The 23643-nt window shown below is 36.2% G+C and overlaps 1 protein-coding gene across 10 annotated transcripts in view; it reads right to left on the bottom strand.

The window, feature by feature from the left end:
* Window positions 1-9501: 9501 nt before the first annotated feature.
* The window catches only part of LOC110936321 (5'-nucleotidase domain-containing protein 4), a 40442-nt gene continuing 26300 nt past the window's right edge, over window positions 9502-23643 (bottom strand). For 6 of the 10 annotated variants that reach the window (XM_022178680.2, XM_022178682.2, XM_022178679.2 and 3 more), the window contains exons 14-18: window positions 11443-11513; window positions 10950-11010; window positions 10254-10313; window positions 10042-10104; window positions 9502-9628 (exon numbers count right to left, since the gene is read on the bottom strand). In XM_022178680.2, coding sequence (XP_022034372.1) covers window positions 9506-9628; window positions 10042-10104; window positions 10254-10313; window positions 10950-11010; window positions 11443-11513 — 378 coding nt within the window. In that variant the 3' untranslated portion in view covers window positions 9502-9505. Of the gene's footprint in view, window positions 9629-10041; window positions 10105-10253; window positions 10314-10949; window positions 11011-11442; window positions 11514-11992; window positions 12070-12254; window positions 12313-12443; window positions 12498-12579; window positions 12643-12725; window positions 12832-12915; window positions 13033-13192; window positions 13277-15682; window positions 15776-16169; window positions 16391-16496; window positions 16575-16776; window positions 17084-18580; window positions 18660-18695; window positions 19689-23643 lie in introns of those variants that run through there. The other 4 variants (XM_022178684.2, XM_035988877.1, XM_035988878.1 and 1 more) reach the window with 4 other exon arrangements.

Genomic DNA, 23643 nt, shown 5'->3' with positions numbered 1-23643 from the left:
TCAATAGCCCCAACCCGGTTGTACGTGTTGTTGGCGAGGTTTTAGGTGTTCCTAGTGCACATGAGGTTTTCCTGCAATAAATCATGTAAACTTTGGAAGTTAGGAATCACCTCCTTGTGAGGAGGATTGGCCAGGATCACCGTGAGGCTGGTACTGGTAATGGGGAGGTTGTTGAAACTGTGGAGCGTGAAGGACTAGCGCCTCTTGCGGGTTTCATGCATGCCCTTGGACCCTTTGAAAGCTTACCGACCCGTCTTCAGCCTCATAGATCAAGTTCATGGACCGGAAAATGTGAATGTCTACCTTTCCGGACCATGGGCTTCTTTCAAACGACCGGGGCATGTTCACAAAGTTCTTGAACAGACGGTATATCCATCCACCGAAGAGGATAGGGGTGGGTTGAGTGGCAAGCTTGTTCCAGTGCATGTTTCGGAGTAGGAGAAAAGGAACATCGAGGTGTCTACGGGTATCAATGCAGTGAAGGACTATCAAATCTCTCAACCCAACAACGCCACCGCTATCATGCTTTTGGTTAAGAGAGTAACCGAGGACTCTATGGATGTATCGGTAGAGTGGGTCCCTTAACTTGGTACTCTTAGTGTTGCTTGGGTTGTAGTGCCCTTCACCAATCTGAGCCCACGCGGCTTGGCGTTCGTTCTCACCCAACTCTCGCACCCCTCCGGTGTTCTCTTCATTTCCCGCATCCTCCTCCGGATACAGCCCCACTACAGACCCGAACTGCGCCATTGAAATTGAGTACTTGGTCCCTCCGCATCGGAATTGTACCCCATCGTTATCAAACGGGTCGCACCTTGAATAGAACACGAAGGTGCTATAGAACTCCAAATTATACTCTTGAACCGAGCGTTGGCGAGCAGTTAGTGCAACTCTAAGTGGGCCGGTAATGAGGTTGTTAAACCGGTCAAGTTGGTTCACCATGGCTAAAAGCTCCATACATGCTTGTCTCGGGTATTCTTCCGGTCTTGTTTGCAACACATCGAATCTAGCCCTTTTATCCAACTCATTGGCGTTGAATCTTGTGAACTTCTTTGACATCTGAAAGAATACAACAAACAATTAGCGCGAACAGTGGAATTCTCGAAAGAAAACTGCAAACAGTTAGCTGGATACGGCCCCGTGTTCAGCGAGCACGACCCCGTGTCCAGGCTGCTGTTACTCAAAAATTCCATTTTTTGACCCGGTCCTGAAAAGTTGAAAATTTTTGGTTCATTAGGTGCGGTTTCCCCGAAAATGAAACCCCAAGTGCCGTTTTTCCCAAATCAAACTGTTTACCCCTTCGATTTTATCTTTTTCTGTACAAAAACAAGGGTTTGGGGTTTTTGTGAGAAAACGGGCAAATCTATCAACAATACAAGTGGATTTACTTCCCATAACACTAATCTAATCTAATGCTAATAGATTTATGCAAAAATTTCGGGTTCGATCCGGATGAACTTCAAGAACCCTAGATTTTTCCCCAAATTTTTGATGTTTTAACTACATGCAAGTAACTAATCTAACTACTAATGATGATAGAATCATACCTTGATGTTGTTAGAGTGAGAGGAGACATCGAAATTCTGCAGAAAATCGCCTGGACCAGAGCGTTTTGTGGGGAAACGGGGCGTGTTGAAATGAAGAAACTGTTTTGAAAAAAGGGGTTTTATCCCGACAGTTGCGCGGACACGGCCCCGTGCCGAGAAAAGTTTTGAATATATATATATATATATATATATATATATATATGTATATTTAACGTGCTCGTGTGAATGCCCTGTTTTCCCAAAACTTGGTTAAAAGACTTACCGGTTTCAATGTTAATCCGCTTATTCGTAACTCACCAGGTATGACGTTGTTACTTTTACTCTTCGACCGTTTGAAGCGAGATTTCTTCCCCGTCATCCTCAATGAATCCTTGATTGAGTTTCAACCGTTGGCCATTGACTTTGAATGGAATTCCATTCCGAGATTTAATTTCTACTACACCGTGAGGAAAAATGTGGGTGATGGAAAAAGGTCCTGACCACCTAGATTTTAGTTTACCCGGAAATAATCAAAGTCGTGAATTAAACAATAGAACTTGATCTCCTACTCGAAATTCATTAGGTTTAATGTGTTTGTCATGCAAATTTTTCTTTCTTTCCTTATAAATTTCGGAGTTAGAGTATGCATAATTCCTTAATTCGTCTAATTCATTTATTTGACAGAATCGATTTTTACCGGCAAATTCTAAATCTAAGTTTACATTTTTTATTGCCCAGTAGGCCTTGTGAGCTATTTTCACCGGCAAATGACAACTTTTTCCATAGACGAGCTTATATGGGGTTGTGCCTATTGTTATTTTATAAGCAGTTCGAAAAGCCCATAAAGCATCATCTAATTTATCGGCCCATTCCTTTTTATTTAATCCTATGGTTTTTTCAAGTATTCGTTTTAAACCTCTATTAGTCACTTCGGCTTGTCCGTTTGTTTGAGGGTGATATGCTGTTGAGACCCGGTGATAGACCCCATATCTTGTTAAGATTTTTTCAAGTTGATGATTACAAAAATGGGTATCTCTATCACTTATTAATGCTTTAGGTGTTCCAAAACGAGAGAATAATATTTTCAGAAATCTTACCACGACTCTTCCATCATTTGTTGGAAGTGCCTCGGCCTCGGCCCATTTAGACAAGTAATCTACTGCCACAAGTATATATTTGTTTCCTTTTGATGGCGGGAAGGGTCCCATAAAGTCGAGTCCCCACACATCAAAAATTTCACAAACAAGAATGCCATTTTGTGGCATTTCGTTTTTGGAGGAAATATTACCTGATCGTTGGCAAGCATCACATGTCTTGACAAGACTTTGCGCGTCTTTGTAAATGGTCGGCCAATAAAATCCTGAATCAAATACCTTTCGTGCGGTACTAGCGGCACCATGATGTCCTCCGTATGGACTTTCATGACAATGGCGGAGAATCCTTCTTGCTTCGCTACCATGTACGCATCGTCGGATGAGTTGATCGGCACACATTTTGAAAAGATAAGGATCTTCTCAAAAGTATTGCTTCACATTAGCAAAGAATTTTTTTCTTTGGTGATGTGGCCATCCTTTTGTGACTATACCGCTAGCTAGGTAATTAGCATAGTCGGCATACCATGGTTCTTCCTTGTATTCCACCATTTCTAAGGACTCCATTGGAAATTTTTCGTTGATTTGCTCGTCCCTAGTTGCCTCCAAAGCTGGGTCTTCTAAGCGTGAAAGATGATCTGCTGCGGTGTTTTCTGCTCCTCTTTTGTCTTTGATTTCAATATCAAATTCTTAGAGGAGTAAAATCCACCTAATCAAACGGGGTTTTGCGTCCTGTTTCTTGAAAAGGTATCGAATGGCTGCATGATCTGTATAGACTATTGTTTTAGAAAGAACAAGATAAGAACGAAATTTATCAAAAGCAAATACAACTGCTAGTAATTCTTTTTCAGTTGTTGTGTAATTCTCTTGTGCATCGTTAAGTGTTTTACTAGCATAATAAATTGGGTGAAAATGCTTTTCTTTTCTTTGTCCCAAGACTGCTTCAACTGCAAAGTCACTTGCATCACACATGATTTCGAAAGGTAATTTCCAATCAGGCGCTATCATGATAGGTGCATTGACTAGCATTTCCTTAAGTGTAAGAAATGCTTGATTGCAATCCTTGTCAAAAATGAAAGGGGCATCTTTTTCAAGTAATTTCGTTAGAGGTCTTGAAATTTTAGAAAAGTCTTTGATAAATCGCCTATAAAATCCGGCATGCCCTAAGAAACTTCTGATTGTTCTAACGGAGGATGGTGGAGGTAATCGAGAAATAGTGTCTATTTTTGCTCGATCAACTTCCATTCCTTCGCTTGAGATCTTGTGACCGAGTACTATTCCCTCTGTTACCATGAAATGGCATTTTTCCCAATTAAGGGCGAGGTTAGTTTCCTCACATCGGGATAGCATTCGTTCAAGGTTATCGAGGCATTGGTCGTATGAATCTCCAAAGATAGAAAAGTCGTCCATGAAGACTTCCATCGTTTTTTCTATCATGTCATGGAAGATGGCCACCATGCAACGTTGGAATGTTGCGGGGGCATTACATAGACTAAATGTCATGCGTCGATAAGCAAAAGTTCCATAGGGACATGTGAAAGTTGTCTTTTCTTGGTCTTCGGGTGCTATCAGGATTTGAAAGTAACCTGAAAAACCATCCAAGAAACAGTAAAATTTATGACCGGATAATCTTTCTAACATTTAATCAATGAAGGACAAAGGAAAGTGATCTTTCCTTGTTGCTTCATTTAATCGTCCATAGTCTATACATACTCTCCATCCTGTGACGGTTCTTGTTGGTATTAATTCATTCTTTTCATTAGTTATTACCGTCATACCTCCCTTCTTTGGAACTACTTGGACGGGGCTTACCCAAGGACTATCGGAGATAGGGTAGATAAGTCCAGCGTCAAGTAATTTGATGACTTCGTTTTTAACCACTTCTTGCACATTTGGATTTACTCTACGTTGTGGTTGTATTACCGATTTGTAGTCATCATTCATTATAATTTTGTGCGTGCACATGGAAGGACTTATTCCTTTAATATATACAAGCTTCCAAGCGATCGCGTTTTTGTGTTTTCTCAAAAGTTTAATTAATTTTACTTTTTCTAAACTACTTAATTTAGATGAAATAATTACAGGTGATTTACCACCTTTGTCTAGAAAAGCATATTCCAAACCTTTTGGAAGTTCTTTGAGCTCAAGAGGTGGGTCTTTAGGAGACTCCTTATTTGGTTGCTCAAGAACCTTAAAAGTTTGTTCTATGGCGACCTGTTCTTTAACAAAGTGGTCAATCTTTTCACTTGTATCGGGTGGCTCATCTTCATCTTCAATTAGGGGGTTATTGTTGCCAAAAGGATATTTCATTGAGCGCTCAAGATCTATGCTCCTTTTGAATGCCCCTAGTTGAAGAGGTAGATTGTTGAATCTCCGGTTTTTCAAACCTTTGTGAGTTTTTACAAATGGTCGTCCCAACACTAGAGGAGCGTCATCGAGGATGACAAAGTTGGTTGGGATTACCATTTGATTTGTTTGAACCAAGACATCCTCAACTATGCCGATTGATTTTATTACTTTCCGGTCGGATAGAAAATGGGTATTTGAAGTGGAGAAAAATCAGTAATACTTAATTTTTCGAAAATGTAGTTAGGCATTATGTTAACACAAAGATCTTTATCAATCGTGATATTACTAATAAAGGAATTTTGAAAGAAACATGGAACCGGTGTAATGTTAATTTCAAATGGGTCTTCTTTTATTAGCGAAGTTTGATCATTAGTTAACTTAACACTTACCGTTTCATCAATTTTAGTGTTAGTGTTTAACTCTTTTAAAAACTTAGCATGAGTGGGTACTAAACAATGATTTTCAAAAGAAGGTGACAAGAGATTAATTTCTTTAAAATTAGACTCTTCTTGAATTTTAACGTTGACGGACTCACCTCTTTCGTTGTTTAACTCATGTGTTGGTTTTTCACTTACTTGTTCTTCCATTTTTACACTTCCTACTATCTCTTATTTATTTAATTATTCTCTTGCGCGAGACTCCTATTCCCTTGCGCGAGACTCCTCTTCCCTTGCGCGAGATTCTTTTATGTAACGTTCGATAGTTTTAAGGTGTTCTAATATCCTATTGGTCACTTCAGTCATTGAATAAGGATCGGGATCCTCAAAGCTTGAATCCGGTTGTTCGATCCTTAGTTCCTCATAGTACTCATTTGAAGTAGATGGTTCACACCATTGTTCCTCATTGTAAGTAAATGATGGATAAGGGTCGTAATTTTGTTCTTCATAATACTCATATGAGGTGGGTTGTTCACGCCATGGTTCCTCATAATAAGCATATGAAGGTGGTGGCTCATATCTTGGTTCCTCAAAGTATGAGTATGAAGGCTCATACCTTGGTTCATCAAAATATGAGTATGAGGGAGAAGGTTCATACCTTTGGTCTTCATAGGATGTGTATGAAGTTGATGGTCCGTACCTGGGCTCCTCGTAATAGGTGTATGAAGTGGATGGTTGAAATAAGTTACAATATTGTACCGAGTGTGGGTTACCACAATTAGTGCAATAGTCTTCCCTATAATCATCCTCCTCATAGGTGTAGTTGTAGCCTCCTGAGTATTGATCCATAAGAATCACTCAACAGACCACAACAGAGTCTCGGGACCAGAAAACAAAAATAAAGACGGAAACAGAGGATGGACACGGCCCCGTGTTTAGTGGACACGGCCCGTCTTCAGTATTTGTATCTGGGCGTTTTAATTAAAGTTACTGGTTTCGTTGAGCACGGGGGCGTGTTCAGTGAGCACGACCCCGTGTTCAGACTCTGTATCTGGGTGTTTTATCAAAAATATGCAGCACGGCCCTGTGTTTAGTGAGCACGGCCCGTGTTCAGGTTACTGTAAATGCAAACTAAACTAAAATGCAGAAAAATATGCGCGCGTTTTGAAAAGGTTTTGAAAAACTGATTAGGCTGTCGATTTTATGCTTTCTTAAAATCCTCGTGTCCCCGGCAACGGCGCCAAAAACTTGATGTGCGTTAGGTGTAATATAATTTAGGTATATATTTTAAGCCCTTTTACACTTTTTTAGCCAGATTTTAAATTTATAAAACACGATATTTACTAACACACATATGGGCAATTGCACCCATCGTGAGCGTAGTATCGTGTTGGTAAGATACCGAGGTCGTCCAAGGACACAAGAGCTTTTAGTACCGGTTTATCCTCAACGTCTAATCAAATCAAAATGTTAGAAAAAGGTTTTTAAACTAGAAAAAATAAAACCAACTAAAATGCTGAAAATAAAAATAAAAGTAAAAATAGATAGACATGATGAATCACTTGGATCCGACTCGTGTATAGTGTAACCTTTGATTATTTTCGCACTTTTTCACTTGTTTAAGAGATTATCTTAGTTATTGTAGTAGACCCCTCTTTTGAAGGTGACGTTACCCTCAACCCAGTAGTTTGAGTCAGCAAGGATACAATCCTAAAGGGTCGGATTATTGAAAGATAATTAATTAAGTTATTAATGCATAATGTGGCAGGCCCCTCTTTTGAAGGTGACGTTACGCTCGGCTAAGTAGTCTGAGTCAGCAGGGATACAGTCCTAAGTAGCCGGGTTAAAGTTTTAATAGTAGTTTAACTTATGAGGGGATCAAAGAGTTTGGACCCCCGCCATCCAATACCGGTGGGTATTGAAGGAGGTCCTACTAAATTTGACCCAGTTCCTTTGCAGGATCTATACACTGAACAATGGCAAGACTCTTACCAAACCGTTCCCTTAACCCTCGACCAGGTAGCCAACATACCTCCATATAGACCGCTGAGATATGAATAGTGAAAATCTTTTATTTTATATAGACAGTAAAATAATGCCAAGACACCACGGACAAACGATAAGGAAGAATCACCTTCAACATAAGAAACTAGTTATTAAAGTCATTAATACATAACCAATTAAAAAGTGCAAAAGATTAAAAATAAAAAGTATTACACTAAACACTTGTCTTCACCAAGTGATGTAAGAGACTTAGGCAAACATGGCCTTTGATTGTCAAGAACTCTTACGATCAATCTTGGATCCCGAGCCGACTCACACACTCTATGATGGACAACGGATGATGGTGGTGGATGATGGTGTTGTGATGGTGGTGGGTGAACAGAAGCTCGGGCACGACCCCGTGTGCCAAGGGATGAGTTGCAAGAGCTCCAAGCACTCCTATTTATAGGCTGAACAGAAGCTCGGGCACGACCCCGTGTCCATTGGGCACGGCCCCAAGTCCATCCTCCTCTCTTTCTTCATTAAATGCAGTTTGTCTGCATTAGTTGACCACGCCCCCGTGTCCGCTGAGCACGACCACGTGTGTAGAAGCCTTTCTGTACTATCAAGATTTGCCTGGATTCTGCGAATCTTATAGTTGACCACGACCCCGTGTTCGCTGAGCACGGCCCCGTGGTGGGCAATAGAAGCTTCTACAACTTTGTCTTTTCTGCTGACACTTGGGCACGCCCCCGTGCTCATCGAGCACGGGGCGTGTTCAGCCCTCTGTTTCCTTGTTTTGCTTGGGAAGATGCTGTCGGGAGGCCGGGCATGCCATGTTTGTTCCTTTTCTTGTATTTATGTTAGATTTAGCTGCCTTTTTGCTTCTTTTGTTTATTTGAGCTCATTTAATCCTGAAAATAGAAAAGGAAGACAAAAGCACACTTTTTCCAACATTAGTACTAAAAAAGGGTTAGTTTTACACCACAATTGATGTAATTTATATATTGCATTTTGTGCACATCAGGTAGCGTGTAACGGACCTAACACTTACTTAACATGTAAAGGCACGTTATTAGTTACCGAGCAAACTAAGGTGAGTTCACTACTTTTCCACAAGCATGCGTCCCGGGGGGACAAACAAACTACTATTCCTGAGAGGAATACTTTTCAAACTATTGTTCCTAGGAGGAATACTTTTCTATATGTTGTAGTTTAAATTCGATGTTGGTTAATAAACCCAAACTCTATAATGAAAGTCCCTACTTACATACCGAGCTAGTTGGCTGAGAGGCAACGGGGTATTAGTTGATAGCGCTATTATGCCTGACAAACCTCACACCGAACCTTGGAGGGCGGGCGTGAACTAATGACCTTAAACACTTTGATCAATGATGATAGACATTGATGAAGGCACCAAAAACGAACAGTCAATCGGTATCGAGTTTATTATTCGTAACATGTCTTTAAACAAACACTTACATGATTTTCGTTAAACAAAACTGTTAACTCGCCAACTTTATGTTGACACACTTTTCTGCATGCATGCAGGTTGTTAGATACATTACGCTTTGGAACATGCAGAGCTAGGAGTGTCATGGGGCATGCTATAAAATTATGAAATTTAAAATGATTTGGTTTGATTATATTGAAACAGTTACAATTGCTTCCGTTGAACACATGTTATGTTGAAATGCTATTTTGAATTACACTATTCATGTTGGAAAAAACTTTTGCATTTAATATTATTTTACTATTCGTTCAATGTGATTAGTGGCTAGATCCTGATACGTCACACGCATTTAATAATATTTTACAAGTGGTAATTTGGGGGTGTGACAATGTTGACATGAAGATGAGTGGTTTAGCTAACGTGTTCATGGGTTCAACCGGAAACTGACATCACATGTGAATTGTGAAGCTTGTGTGGGTTCATGTCATATTCTTGTGTTGGTGCTTGAAATTTACAATCCTTACATATTGCATGAAAGTATGCTAGTAAAATGGTTCATGAACCAGATCGAGTCATAAACATATATGCACATAGCAACAAACAAACAAACTAGTAGAGTCATAAACATATATGCACATAGCAACAAACAAACAAACTAGTTCACTGAGACCAAAGGGTTTAACTCAGCATGTATTTGAACTGCACACAACAAACAACATACTTTCTTTTTCACAAAGAGATGACATTTGACTCATGAGCCATGAAGTTCTCCCCTGGCCTATAGTATTTGTTAGGAGAGTATAGCCCCAGATTTCCAACTTCACTTGTGTACAGACAAGCAAATCTCTCCACCTATATAAATTATAATCCGGAACTCATGTTCAGTTTTGTATACAACGAAAAAAGGCGGGTCAGGCTGTTTAAATTACGGGTCAAACAGGTTCAAGTCTAAACATGTACTTTTGAGTGTGTCAAAACGATTGAGCCACCCCATGTCCCCATCAGCCGCTCTTGACACTTTTTGTGCATTTTTAACGCTTTAATTAATCTATGTATTAATACAAGTTGCAAAAACTATATTGGTAACACGTTCCTTTTAAATAAAATGATTTTGGATGCAAGCACTTTTGCACATTAGGCTACTTTTGTTTGACCTGTTAACAATAAAGTACAACCTGAATTGATCTGTTCTTATGTAAATAGGCTCAAATTGTTATCTCTACTTGTAAGGATATAGTAGTATAAAGCGAATCTGTAAAAAAAACCTGGTGTGCAAAGCGGGAGTTTTGTTGTCCAGCTTTCATAAGCTGCCCCCACACGGGATGAAACTGTCCATAACATAAAAAACGTCACTCGAAAAATATACAAAAAGTATGGATTCAACATATTGCTACTGATGCAGTTTTTTACTTGAACAAAATAAATAAATAAATACGCAAACACATGCAAAACATAAGATCCTTATAAAACTGGTTACCTGCTGGTGGAAACTTCTCTGGGCCTCTTGATGAGCTGCACGAACACGTGCGCGATAACCCTGTGTATAATCAAAATTGAGTGCACCACAGTTCATATTATTTAATTAATATTTAATTCTAAAATGATTTAGGAGGTTTTAGGCATGAAAAATACACTTTAGGAAGTTTTTGACCCATTTCCTTATAAGCTAATTCTTTTCTTAATCACTTTCCCTGTTTGAGATAATACAGAATGCGCATCGGCCCGTTCATAACTAAATGGGTCTCACATTGATAGAAATTGCATACGTATTAGTATATTGTAATAGTGTAAGGGGGGTTAATGTAATTAATTCTCCTATAAATAAGGCATTAGTCATTATAGAAAGGAGAGGAAAAGATATTGGTACATTGTTAGGCTCATTGCAATTGCATGAGAAGGGCATAGCCCTGGACCACTTCGGTGGTTAGTTATTTTGTATTGTCTTCTTCATTCAATCAATATAGTTTCAGATTTGCTTTCATCATCTCTATTAATCTCAGTCTCTATCACACATCTATATGAACATGGACTCTAAAAATTGCCAATTTGAACACAATTTTTTATGGTCTGTCCACTTATCATATGACCTCACTTCTTGTGGGTATCCACTATCCATATAGATTTTTTTCAGCAAGAGCACATTTCTCATTTTAGAAATCATTTAGTATATTACCTCAAGTAGTTCCAGCTTTGCACTGAGCTTCTTCGTTTCACTTGCATCCATATCTTCATGCCTGAAAGCAAAAAAGAAAAAAAAAAGAAGAAGAAAAAAGAAAAACTAGAGTAAAATATCTATGGTTTACGGCAAAAAACTGCAAAAAGAAAATGAACAAAGGCTTTTAATGTAGGTTTCTTTATAGGGTAAATTCTAAACAGGTCAATTTGGTTGTGTTTTTTATCTCACGGATAAAGTAAAAAATTATCTGAAAAGAAAGTGGGTCGAACATCCCGAAGATAGCCCATAGTGAATTTTTATTGTATAAAACCTCCTATGATATATTATTCGAAAGAATAGATTCTTATTTTAAACAATTTAATTTTTGTATTCGTGTTTGACACGTGATTGTCAACATAAAAATTTAACAAGTGTTTCGACTCGAACAAAAATTGCCCTTTTGACCTGTTACCCAAACCCGACAGCCTTTCCACATCTAGGGAATACTTACTCAAGGGACCATCTCAGATGATGGGCTTGATCTTCAATCTTATCTCGCTCACTCCTGAGCAGTTTGAGTTTCTACACAAATACAGGTTTCGGTAGAAAGACGTTAAGACAGGACTCAGGAGTCCTCTTACGACAGTAAATCAAAGTAGATGATTACAACAAATGTAACTTTTCATGTAGAATTTAAAGTTTGCACAGAAGCACATATTGAATACACTTGCATACATGCATGGAAGTATATGTATGTGTATGTGTATGTATACACACATAAATACATAAACACACATATATATGTAGAGTTAGTTAAGAATAGAAGGTTTTATGTATTAAAATTGCACTTTGGGTGACTTTCAACCATTTAACATTTTTCCTTTTAAGCTTTTTGTTTTACCCGTTTGGCACATAAGAGATAATACATAACCCAAATGGGAAAAAAAATCCACCTTTAGGATCACAACATAACTCACAATATATATTCAAGAGTTGATATTCCAAATCTTAAATTGAAAATTTTGTTCATTAATCTTTGATATCACAAACTAGAATATCACCTTTCGAGTTTCCGATGAGGATGAAAGAATTCTAGCCTCCTTTTCAAGTTCTGGAACAATAAACATTGTCCTCCAACCTGTTTCATGTAGTTGCACAATCAACGGTCAACATTAAATTAAAACACAAAATAATGTCATCTTGAAGCAAATAGATTACAATAAAGCTACAATAATAAATGATATCTATTGCATAATCCACCATCTAATGCCAATTAGAGCACGATGATATAATACATGACATCAGGTATACAAAAAATCGTACCCAGAGCTTTTTTGCTTCGTAAGATGTCCCCGTATATATGATCACCAACGTACAAAACCTAAGAATAATCGAAAAGTATTAAAAAAACAAAATTTTAACAAGCTCCTGAAATAATAAAGGAAGGTTCACAGAAATCAATCAATAACTACATGCAAAAAGCAATGAAAAACAAAAAATAAAATACAATACCTGTGAACTTGACCCCACATTAAGTAGCTTATGCAGATGGCTGACATTACCTCCCTGAATTAGCCAAGAAGTGTCATATTGTTTACACTAATATTTAAACAAACTAATGTTTGCTGATATATAAAGTATATTATACCTGAAACACCTTGCAATGCTTATTTGGGATCTGACCTGGCAATTCTACAGCAGGGCTTCCCACCTAATGATAATTAATCAAGTATTTAAACATATGAAAAAAAAAGTATAAAAGGTGTATGGAATGGAAGATGTGTATTCACAAACCTGAGCAAGTGGAGTACCATTGTCGGTGTTAATAAGCTTCCCTGACTCCGTCTCAACCGCAAAAAGATTAGCATGATTTTTATCATGAAAAAAGCTCGGTTTGGCACTGCATTGACAAATATTTTTATTTATAGACATGTTTTGTTACACATTGAATATATACACGGCCTTAAACTAAGTAAAGCGAAACCTTCCAGTGATGACAAAGTCAAAATATTGGAGCCAATTAGAGCTCAAGGAGGAGCTGCTATTGATCGTACGTGCTTCAATCAGAAAGTTCATCACCACATGTGTATAGTCCCAAAGACTGCACGTTGAATTAACCCATTTTAGGTTACAAATATAGCACATAAGAAAATAAAATAATTAATTAAGACAATGAAGGTGCTAACATATTATATAATTTTTTACAGATAACAAACAAAAGTGCATAGCATTACAGATAAAAAGTAAGAATATAGAAGTACCTATTTGTCACTAAGAATATTGTGCGTCCCGAACTTTTCAGCATTTTCAGCATTGGAATAATAGTGTCATCCTCATTGATATACCTGATAATTAAACAACATGTTTAAGGAAACAGGAAAACACAAAAGAAGCTACCTAGCAGCAAGAAAAGAATATATATGTGTGTGTGACTGTGTTTAGAAACACATGCATAGATATAAATGAATTCAATATATAAGGCATGTATATATGTTGGTGTATATATAGAAACAAACACAAGTGATATTCAAATATAATCGAGTGCTCAATTATGCAAATGATATATGATAGATGTCCAACATCAAGCTTCTGCCATTTGTTCTTATTACTTGATTAACCTTAAAATCTTTCTTAATTTCAAAATCAATAACTTATATCAAAGTTCAATTCTGATGTACACAATCTAACGGAAAGAAATAAATTGAGACATTTGGCCATTAAGTAATAATAAAGGAAACTACAGAAGAAATTAGTTCCATATTTATCTCTAAATAGTTTTTGTAACTGTTAATTTGCTGTTTGGCAAGTTTTATATGTTTTTCTTATGGCCAAGCCATAATTTAGTTTTCTACGTACACGATTCATCACCGTGACGCAACTCGGTTTAAGTAATAAGTAGTACTAGTTTCCACGTGTACATTGTAAGCGGTCGATATCGACAGCTGGATACCTCCACAGCTTGTAAAGTAGCAAATGACCTCATCCATCTAAATAAAAGCTCCCTTATCCACCGAAAACAATTTCTACCCCTCCACCCCCAAACCCAACACACACAAAAATTGATCTGCGTCTCTATCAAAAACCAAGATCCAAGGTTGGGTGTAAGTTAAGCAGTTAACTTGTATTTCAAAATAGTTCGTGGGCGTAAAGTTCTAAAATCCAAGGTAAGATCAGTAATATTCATGTGGTTACTTTAGTTACAAAACACAATCATATCTGTTTTAGAAATTAGCAAGGCGTTCTTTGACTCTATGGCTTGATCTTTACTAATTCTGGTTCACTTACAGTTCGTGCTAGACTACTTAATGCTAAAACATGAGTGTATCTACAGCTGAAAGGAATATATATCATACCATTAACACAAGGAAAATGATTCAAAAAAAAATATAGAGGTGATCAGCTAATTTTATTAGCTCGGAAGTGCATACACGAGAGCACAATAAACACACAAGGAAAATATACAGGTCATCAGCTAATTTTATTTTACTATAAATGAAAATATTAGAAAACTATAGATATGGTAATTAAATAGTCCTTTAATAAGTTTTTAATTATAAAACACTTAGTGTACATGTATTAACGCTCGTATTTTAAAATGCTACAACTATTCTGCATAGGACTTAAATTGATATTGTGAATTTAAGAATGTTCTTTATCCAAACAAAAAAATTCATATATATACTTAACATGCTTTCTTGCTTGTAATATACTAATATGAAAAACTAAGAGCAACTATTTTGACTCTATCCTATAAATTTCAGGAAATATATTCACATCAGTAGATATAGTGTTATATTGATACAAATCTGTTACTTCAAGGAAAATATAACACCACATTACAAGAATGACAACTGATTTATAATAATTATGATAAACCTCAGATATGATGTTAAATTAGCAGCTATTTAAAAGAGTATTATAAAATTTCAATAAATTAGTTGGTAAAGTATTTAAAAATTGTTGATCCTGAGTTGATTTACATATCTGATTAATACAAGGGCGCCCTAAACGGTTTATTTTAAAAAAGAGCTTAAAAAGGGATAACAGTTAACGAGGCGATACGGGTACGGGGAACAACAAAACTCAAAAATCCAAGATACGGGTACGGCAAAGGTACGGCAAAAAAATATAAAAATTAAAAAATATAAAATATAAACGTGTAGTTGATGATCCTTGTGTTTCTTGAGAAGTGATAATCGATGATGAGTATAGATGATGATGACGATGAATACAAATGATGATGAATATATATGATGATGAAGTGAGAAGAGAAGGAACTGAAAGGCCAACGTTATGTATAATTGGATGTTGATCGGGGTTTTTAACTGAAAGGCCGACTGTTTGTTATGGAATTTGAATGGTTTAAAAGATAAAACCCTAAAAATAATAGGATACGTCCACGAAACTTGTAGTTGCCGTCCCCGAAAGGTGTTGTCGCTGTCCCCATGGCGTTTTCGTCCCCAAAACGTCCCTGGGACGGGTACCCGATGGTTCTAGGCGTCCCCGTGCTACATAGACGAGATCTATTGATAATTGTGAAATAGCTTCAGTGTTTCACTTAGAAAACTATGACAAATGCTATATGCCATTATATTCTATAAAATCCGCGTGTAATGAAATAGCATGGTACCATAGTTGCTTCATGCAAAGAAGAATACTATGGCCTAGCTTGCAACAAAGAGTTATATAATGTAAGCCAAATGTTACTTTCTTTATACCAGAAATCATATATATAGTAAAAAAGCACATACTTTTTTGGATCTTTCGCAACCATTTCCTTCAAAGTTCCGTCACGATGGCACATATCAACAGCAGAGCGGACATCAGCATAGATACGAGAGTAGCTGCGAGAAATTAATTGTGACATTAACATTTAGTGAGACACGATTCCAAATAACAAACAAGTAATAATAGACAACTAATGGTCCACGGCTAAGCAACCAAATTTAGAGTTATAAATCTCTGTATATACTCTGCGAATGTAACGAATGAATAGGTTGTCACTTGTTGTATATGGAGGCATATCATTAATTGTTGGGACATTTAGCTCCAAAAATTTTTTGCAACACATTCTTAGGGTTATATGCTGTTATCAACTCCATTTATTACAAACAAAAATAGCAAACTACAACATCAATAGCAATTACTATAGTCATCAGTTTCCCATAGAGAAGCCAACAGCATCAATAGCAACTACAACATCAATCAGGAATTGGAAATGTTAGTTGTGCTCCTTACTCTTTTACTTCTGAGATTTGTCCGGGGTTATTATCCTTATAATCAACAAGCTGAGCAAAAAGATATGATTCGGCTAGTGAAAAAAACGTATCAATATGCGCATAATCTGGACCGTCGAACGCATCTTTGATAAAAGTGTTCCCATATGTAGTGACTTTTTCATCCTTGGATAACAATCTGAATCCATGGTACGCTATCTTTACGTATTTGTGCCTGTCCATCTGCGAGAGACAAAGATACAGACAGAATTAGATAAATAAAGAATGCGAAAGAATTTAAGGCAAGCTACCATAAACGGTAAAAGTTCTGTATTTGACGTTCACAAACCTTAAGTATGTTTCCTCTCTTTTTGTCTAGGACAAGGCCTCTAACCATGTAAGTCCAGTCAAAAGACCATTCCAGTAGCTGAACCGAAACAGAAAAGACGAAAGAGTTGTAGTAATAATATAGAATTTTAACGAAATGCTGAAACAAATTCAAGTAGATAAAACTGATATCAATTGGTATAACCATCATGTAGATGTACATTACAAACAGCTTGGTAAAAGAAGATGCACATGTATACAAAAACCTTATCTTAGAAAACCAAAAGCAAATATAAACAAACCTCTTTAGGATAACCCAGGTTTCTGACCAGCTTCTCGACAGTACCATAGTACGCCAGAGATTCGAAAGTTTCGGGTTTGTACTGGGCCAAAGTGTAGTCCATGTCGAAGCCCACGGCAACTATACTATTCATATTTACAGCACTGTTACAGAATATTCGCTTTCCGATATCAATGTTCTGCCTTTCTTCAGGAAATGACGATAAGCCCAGATCATGACTCTCTTCACAAGCATTAATTCCTCTTCCCTCTGACATAATTCTACTCAAAATACGCCTTGCTGGAAACTAATAATCGACCTGTTTAATACTAAAAAGAAACATGTAAACCATTAATCTGATATTCATGAAATCAAAGAACACCATTTTGTAAGGCTAATTCATGCAGCTGCATACGCAATAGATATTCATCTAAAAAAGCTTCTGTTATGTCTACCATCTCACAACAAAACGAAACCATTTTGATATGTAAACTATATGAAAACTCATAGGCAAACACTCTTAAAAAATGTCCAATAATTCGCAACGGTTCACAATATTATTATAGCTTCTCTTGGGAATGAACTAAAATTTCACAAAATTGAAATGTTTAAGAAACCACAAATTGACTTTTTAAAATTTTGGGAGATTGGTAACTGTTAAATATTTACTATTATTAAAGATTCACTATTATATGTGTTTGTAAGTATATAAAATGTCTTGATTCAACAAGTCATCAAAGTTTATACTAGAGGAGAACTAAACTAGAAAGTGTCACAACTTAAAGAATGTTGAATGTTGAATGTTGAATGGAATACTTATTTGGGGGGAATGAATAAAATTAAACCCAAACTTCAAGATATGGCCAAAAAATTAAATAAAATAAAATTATTTTACATATTAAAGGATGGTAGTGCCTCTCAACAGTGGGAGGGGAAAGAAAAGAGATGAAAATATAGAAAAACCATGTTCCCGAGTTTTTTAAGGATAGAAGGGGAGAGAAAAGGAGGGAAAAGAGAAGAAAATTTGTCCATATATTCATTCTCCCAAATTAGAGAGATTAGGAGAGAAAATATTATTAATTACTAAATTGCCCTCATATCTAATTAGAATGTTTTATGTTTAAAGGGTATAATGGTAAAATTGTTTCTTTCTTTTCTTTTCCTCCTAACTCAGGAACACATAAAATGTTTGATTTCTTCTCTTTTCCTTTACTTTTCATTAAACTCGGGAACACGAAAAAAATCACATCTTTTCCTTCATTTTCTCTCTTATTTTATTTTCCTTCCCCTCCCTCTGTTAAATGAGACTCGGACACACGCAAACCCTAAAATCAAATATACATATATTGTTTGTGTGAAAATTGAGAAGCATGAGAACTAAAATCTCATAGATCATAATTTATACCATGATCTAGCCCTAGAGAAAATTTAGCAGTAAATTGCAAAAATAAAATAAAATAAATAAATAAAAAATTCATACATTCAGTTCATCAACCAAACCATACAAACCATTTCATGTCAGAGAAGATCAACACAAAAACAACATCGTTCAAGTAATTTTACCAGAAAAATCACAAAACCTGACCGATCAACACCAAAATCACTTACATGCATATAAAAAATTACTCAGTCAACAGTACAAATAAGTAAAAAAAAACTTCTTAACGAATGAAATTCCAAAAAAAAAAAAATCATTTGAGTAATTTTACTACATATCCCATCAACACCAAAAACACTCAAATGCATTTCAAAATTCACAAAGAACAGTACAAATAAAAAATTCAGCATAGTTTCAAGTATATATACTAACAACAGTTGAAGCAAACCTTGAGATCTTTTGGTAACGCAGCAATATGGAGTCTCAGAAAACCTGAACCGGCAATGAAATTGTGAAAAACCTGAACGCTATAAAAATAAAAAAGAAGGGTTCATAACACGCACCTTATCATATCGATCAGTAGTCTAAAAATAGCATGTTGAGACGGTGATCAATGTGACAAGTGGAATCAGATTGCAAAGTCATTAAAATTGCAATAAAGCACATCAGTTGGAATTTAGCCAGTGATATCAGCATTTCAAATTGATTTTTCATTTCTTGACGGAACTTAATTCCCCCCCGGAAAATACGCTACTTTTCAGGGTTTAGGCGGTTTCTGTGTAAATGAGTTGAGTGACACGTGGATAGACGGTTGTAGAGTGGATGGTTAGTGGTGGACGGCAATCGGTGGTGGTGGTTGCTTCTTTTTTCCGGTGGAAGGTGGGCGGGTGAAAAATGACAACCTAAAATGGTGGGTTGGGATCAAAATTTTTTGATTTTATGGTTAAAATAACCCTTTTTTAGAATAAATTACAAGTTTTGTCCTTTATGTTTACACTATTTTGCAGACGATGTCCTTTAGCGCAAAACTTTGTAAGTTTTGTACTTTATGTTTTAAAGTCTTGCACGTTTTAACCTTTAGGCCAAACCCAGTTAGATTTTTTGGTTAAGTATGGTCATGTGTCTTGCACATGAGGGTATTCTTGTCATTTCATTATACAGGGGCTATTGTGCAAATACCATATGTCTAAGGATTGATGTGTACAAAAATTAAAAACATTTCCCTTCCCTTTGCATCATCATCTTCCCCAATTCTCACCAAAATCAACCTAAACCCTAATTTCACAAACCCTCTGTTTTTGCCAACATCCAATCGCAGGTTCTAAATTACGGTCATCAAGGGCACACAATTGGCGTTGAGGCAGAGGGTTGAAATGGAGGAAGAACGACAACTCGGTTCTGACTGGTTTCACCGAGTTAACTCACCTGGACTCAGTTCTTCAGATTTAAGTCAGCTCGAACGGAACCTCTCGATGCAGGAACGGAATCTTTCGATGCAAGAACGCATTCAACACAGGCATTATGACAGTTGGAACAATCAATCTTGTTAGAGGTTTTAAGGTGAAGAGGAACAGAGATAACTGAGGTTAAACATACATGTTACAAATTTAAAGGAGACATTGCATCAGAGTTAGGATTAAAAGGAAATCGAAAAAAAGGTAGCTGGATAACTGATTTGTTAAGTTTTTAGTAGAATATTATTTGTAAATAGTTTTGTTTTTCAACTGGTGAAGGTTAGCAAAATTTTGTATCACTTAGTTCAATCCCAAAGAAACGGGATTCGAACAACGTATGTATTTTCTTATCTCAAACATGATTTTACTGTCTTTTATATCTCCTAACTGCCACGAGTCTCCTTGATGTGGACAAGTACGAATTTAAATACTAGTTATGACTGATTTGCAAGTTTTGGGGTTTAGGTTGATTTTGGTGAGAATTGGGGAAGATGATGATGCAGAGTGAAAGATAATATTTTTAATTTTTGTACACGATAGATAAATCCTTAGACATATGGTATTTGCACAATAGCCCCTGGATAATGAAATGACAAGAATACCCTCATGTGCAAGGCACATGACCATACTTAACCAAAAAATCTAACTGGGTTTGGCCTAAAGGTTAAAACGTGCAAGATTTTGAAACCTAAAGTACAAAACTTGCAAAGTTTTGCGCTAAAGGATAGTGTCTGCAAAATGATGTAAACATAAAGGACAAAACTTGTAATTTACTCTTTTATTTTTATTCGTTAGTTTGTATTAAATTTTATAGAGTTATAGTACTCTATTTTTTGGACTTTAAATGTCAACAATATAAAAATTGAGATGAAAATATAAAATATGTAGTTTATTCTAACGGTACCAAGATGAGTAAAATAGTGTATCTCCTCAATAGGCCGAGCGTGTCTGTCCATATGTGTCATACGTCCCATTCTTCATCACATATTTTCTGTAAATTTTATCTGTTTTTTAAAAACCTCCCACAAATATTATGTTCTTCTATACAATATTTGTGCCACATAGTGACGAGATTGCGTGACATCCGACATTTTCAAGTTAACTCTGTTATGTGTAACGTTATCACGAACATCCATTATCACATTACACCTAATTAGAGTTAATTAAGTGTGCGAGTTAGTACATGAACACCCACATAACGGTAATTCGGTTAATTAACCAAATTACCGAACCACACACGAGTCTGTCCCCGAATGTTGGTGATTAAGTGAAATAATAATTCCGGAAAAGTTAAATGAATAAATTATGTGAATTTATATTTGAACGTGCGTGTTAGGATCGATTCCGATACACTTGAATGCTTCGTTGATTGCGTAGATCTCGTATCTTGTGCGGAATCCAAGTACGAGAGTGGATTGAACAAGAACAAGTAATTATAATCTGATTTCTATTGATAATATGAAAGTACACAACCACGAAAGCAGTTTGACAGAGTTTCCCCACTTAAGTCAAAGATCCAAATGAACAAGACAACACCACTATTTATAGGAAAGGTCCATGCGCATGAACTAGTATTCACGGATCAGTCTGGTGCAGATTAAGAAACCTTCTGTTGATCAACTCTTAAATGTGGATGGAGACTTCAGGTGTGCACAGATCAGCTTCATTATAAAACCCTAGTTACGCGCATCTCAGTTCGTGTAGACCTATACATATTGATCCGTGCGGATCTACCTTTCATGTGGATCAGTATGTACACATATGTATTCTTCAGTTTATTCCTTGTCTTGACTCATTTGATAACTACGATACGTGATTGACGGAAGCGATAGACATATGCACTCACAGACTCCCCCTTGGATATTGCTGCAGTCAATCTCGTAGCTTGTCTTTATCAACACTCTGAGTCTTCAATAAGCTTTAACAGATTCAGCACCACAAACTCCTCTTTACGTTCTGATTCCTTAGCTCCCCCTTTCGATAGACTCTCTCTCCAGGCTCCCCTTTGTTTTAAGCTTTCAAGATCTAAACCTGGCTTAACATCTGATCATATGACAATTCAAACCACTTGAGAGAATATTTGACACTTTCAGGATCAAACACCTGGCTCTCAACAAGATTAATTTAACAATTAAAACTTTTGCGATCTCCAGGATTGGTAACCTAGCTCTAAGCACAAATATTTAACAATTAAGATCACAGGATTTGTGAACCCAGGATTAATCCACCTGGCTCAACTCCCCCTATCAAATAACTATATATTTGATGATTAAGCATCCAATTTCCTAAACCCTCTCAGATAATCAAGTTCAATTTAATGACCTTGATTCATCTGATAGTCTTCCAAGTCCAAACTAATGTCCTTGGAGATTTCACAAACTTTTTTGATTTTTCATTAAGAACCTCAAGTTTCAAATTAATGAACTTGTTTATTTTCTTGAGACATGTTCAGCATACTTAGATTTTAAAACTCAGCTTTCAGACATCAGTTTTCGAAACATAAAGTAGAACGAAATCTTTTTGTATTTTACAAAGTTTATGCTAAAACACACTCAAAATCTTTTTGTGATTTTTCTGTAATGAAACAAACATATTTTTGTTGAGTTTGAATCAGAGGATCATATCGGTTTATGACACATCACAAGCACCGTTGATCTTTATAAACTTTAAGTTCTAAACGATTCACTTAGATTGTCAGTATACTGATCCTTTTAAATTTTCACAAAAACTTCAACTGATTCAAGGTATGAAATTAATGTTTTAAGAACTTAACTTATTCGTGTGTCCCACCTCAGAATATACCCCCGTATCAAGATTCCCTAGATTCAGTCTTACAGGTGAATATACCTAAATGATATCTGTCTCTGGGTTAGTGCGAAGCCTTGAGAGCTCAGGTTAGAACTTCCGTTAAGTCAAAGAGACGAAGGCTCGACTTAAAGATGTGTTCCACTTAGGAATCTTCTTTATAACTGCACTTGATATATATATTTCGATATTTTCTCAATTTTATGCAGAGGGAAAGTTTTAAGCGCAAAAGCATTATACAAGGTCTAGGCCATTGCTGACGCAAAATCAGAAAACCAGGTATAATACCTCAGATATCAATAAGTATAAAGACCTTATATCTCAGGCAATCTCTCAAACGAAATTTCGGAGTACTAAGTCCATATATCCAAGAGATGTTCCCCACGAGATAAGAAAGTTATTGGTTTAGGTTTATATCTCGAAATCAATTTACTAAGTGTGTAAAAACCTACTAGCATAATGAGATATTTTATCACATTTTGACTTTGCAATTCTTTAGCATACCGTGATTGTCTTACTGATGTACTATCATTTCCTCTTTTTACACAAAACTCTTTTGATTTTTTCATCATGATTTTGTTCTTTTTGAAATTTCCAAATGTTTTTGTATTTTCAAAATTTCTACTCCCCTAAAAATCCAAAACATTTCTAAGAAAATTTTCATCTCGCCATCCATTTCTGCTTTACGTTCTCTGTTTAGAACAAAGTACCCCCATGATTAACAAAACATTGAATTTTGACAATGTTAAACCATTTTCAAAACAACTTTTGTTTAACAACTTGAAAGAACTTGTTGTACCAAGTTTTGTTTGTTCAGCCGTGAGGCTTTTGGCGTATTCCTTCAACATTTTTCAAAATTTTTTTATTTTTAACAATTTTAAAAACAAACAATTTTTTTTTTCATTTTTATGTTTTTCTATTTTTAGGTTTTTTTTTTATTTTTGTTTTATTTATTATTATTAACAAAACAGATTTCCTATTTTCATCCACAGGAATCTGCCTCCTCTCGTGCCAGGCTCCTCTGCTCTTGTTGACTTTCTTTTGGCTTCTGGAACACCTGCACATTCAAACAACTCAATTACTTGAACAATGCAACCCAGGCCTGTTTGACCTTGGGTATTGTGACACAATACGAATCATTCAACTTTGGAAAATCTTTGTCAGTTTTAACAAAAAACTTTTTCATTTTTATTTTCAACCTTCTTGGTCAAATCGATTTTCCTTTTCTCATTCACAGAAGTCTGTTTCTTGA

This window comes from Helianthus annuus, chromosome 4 (assembly GCF_002127325.2).
Source record: "Helianthus annuus cultivar XRQ/B chromosome 4, HanXRQr2.0-SUNRISE, whole genome shotgun sequence".
Classification (NCBI taxonomy): Eukaryota; Viridiplantae; Streptophyta; class Magnoliopsida; order Asterales; family Asteraceae; genus Helianthus; species Helianthus annuus.
Note: the sequence above shows the minus strand (reverse complement) of the source record. Positions and strands in the feature narration are given on the sequence as shown.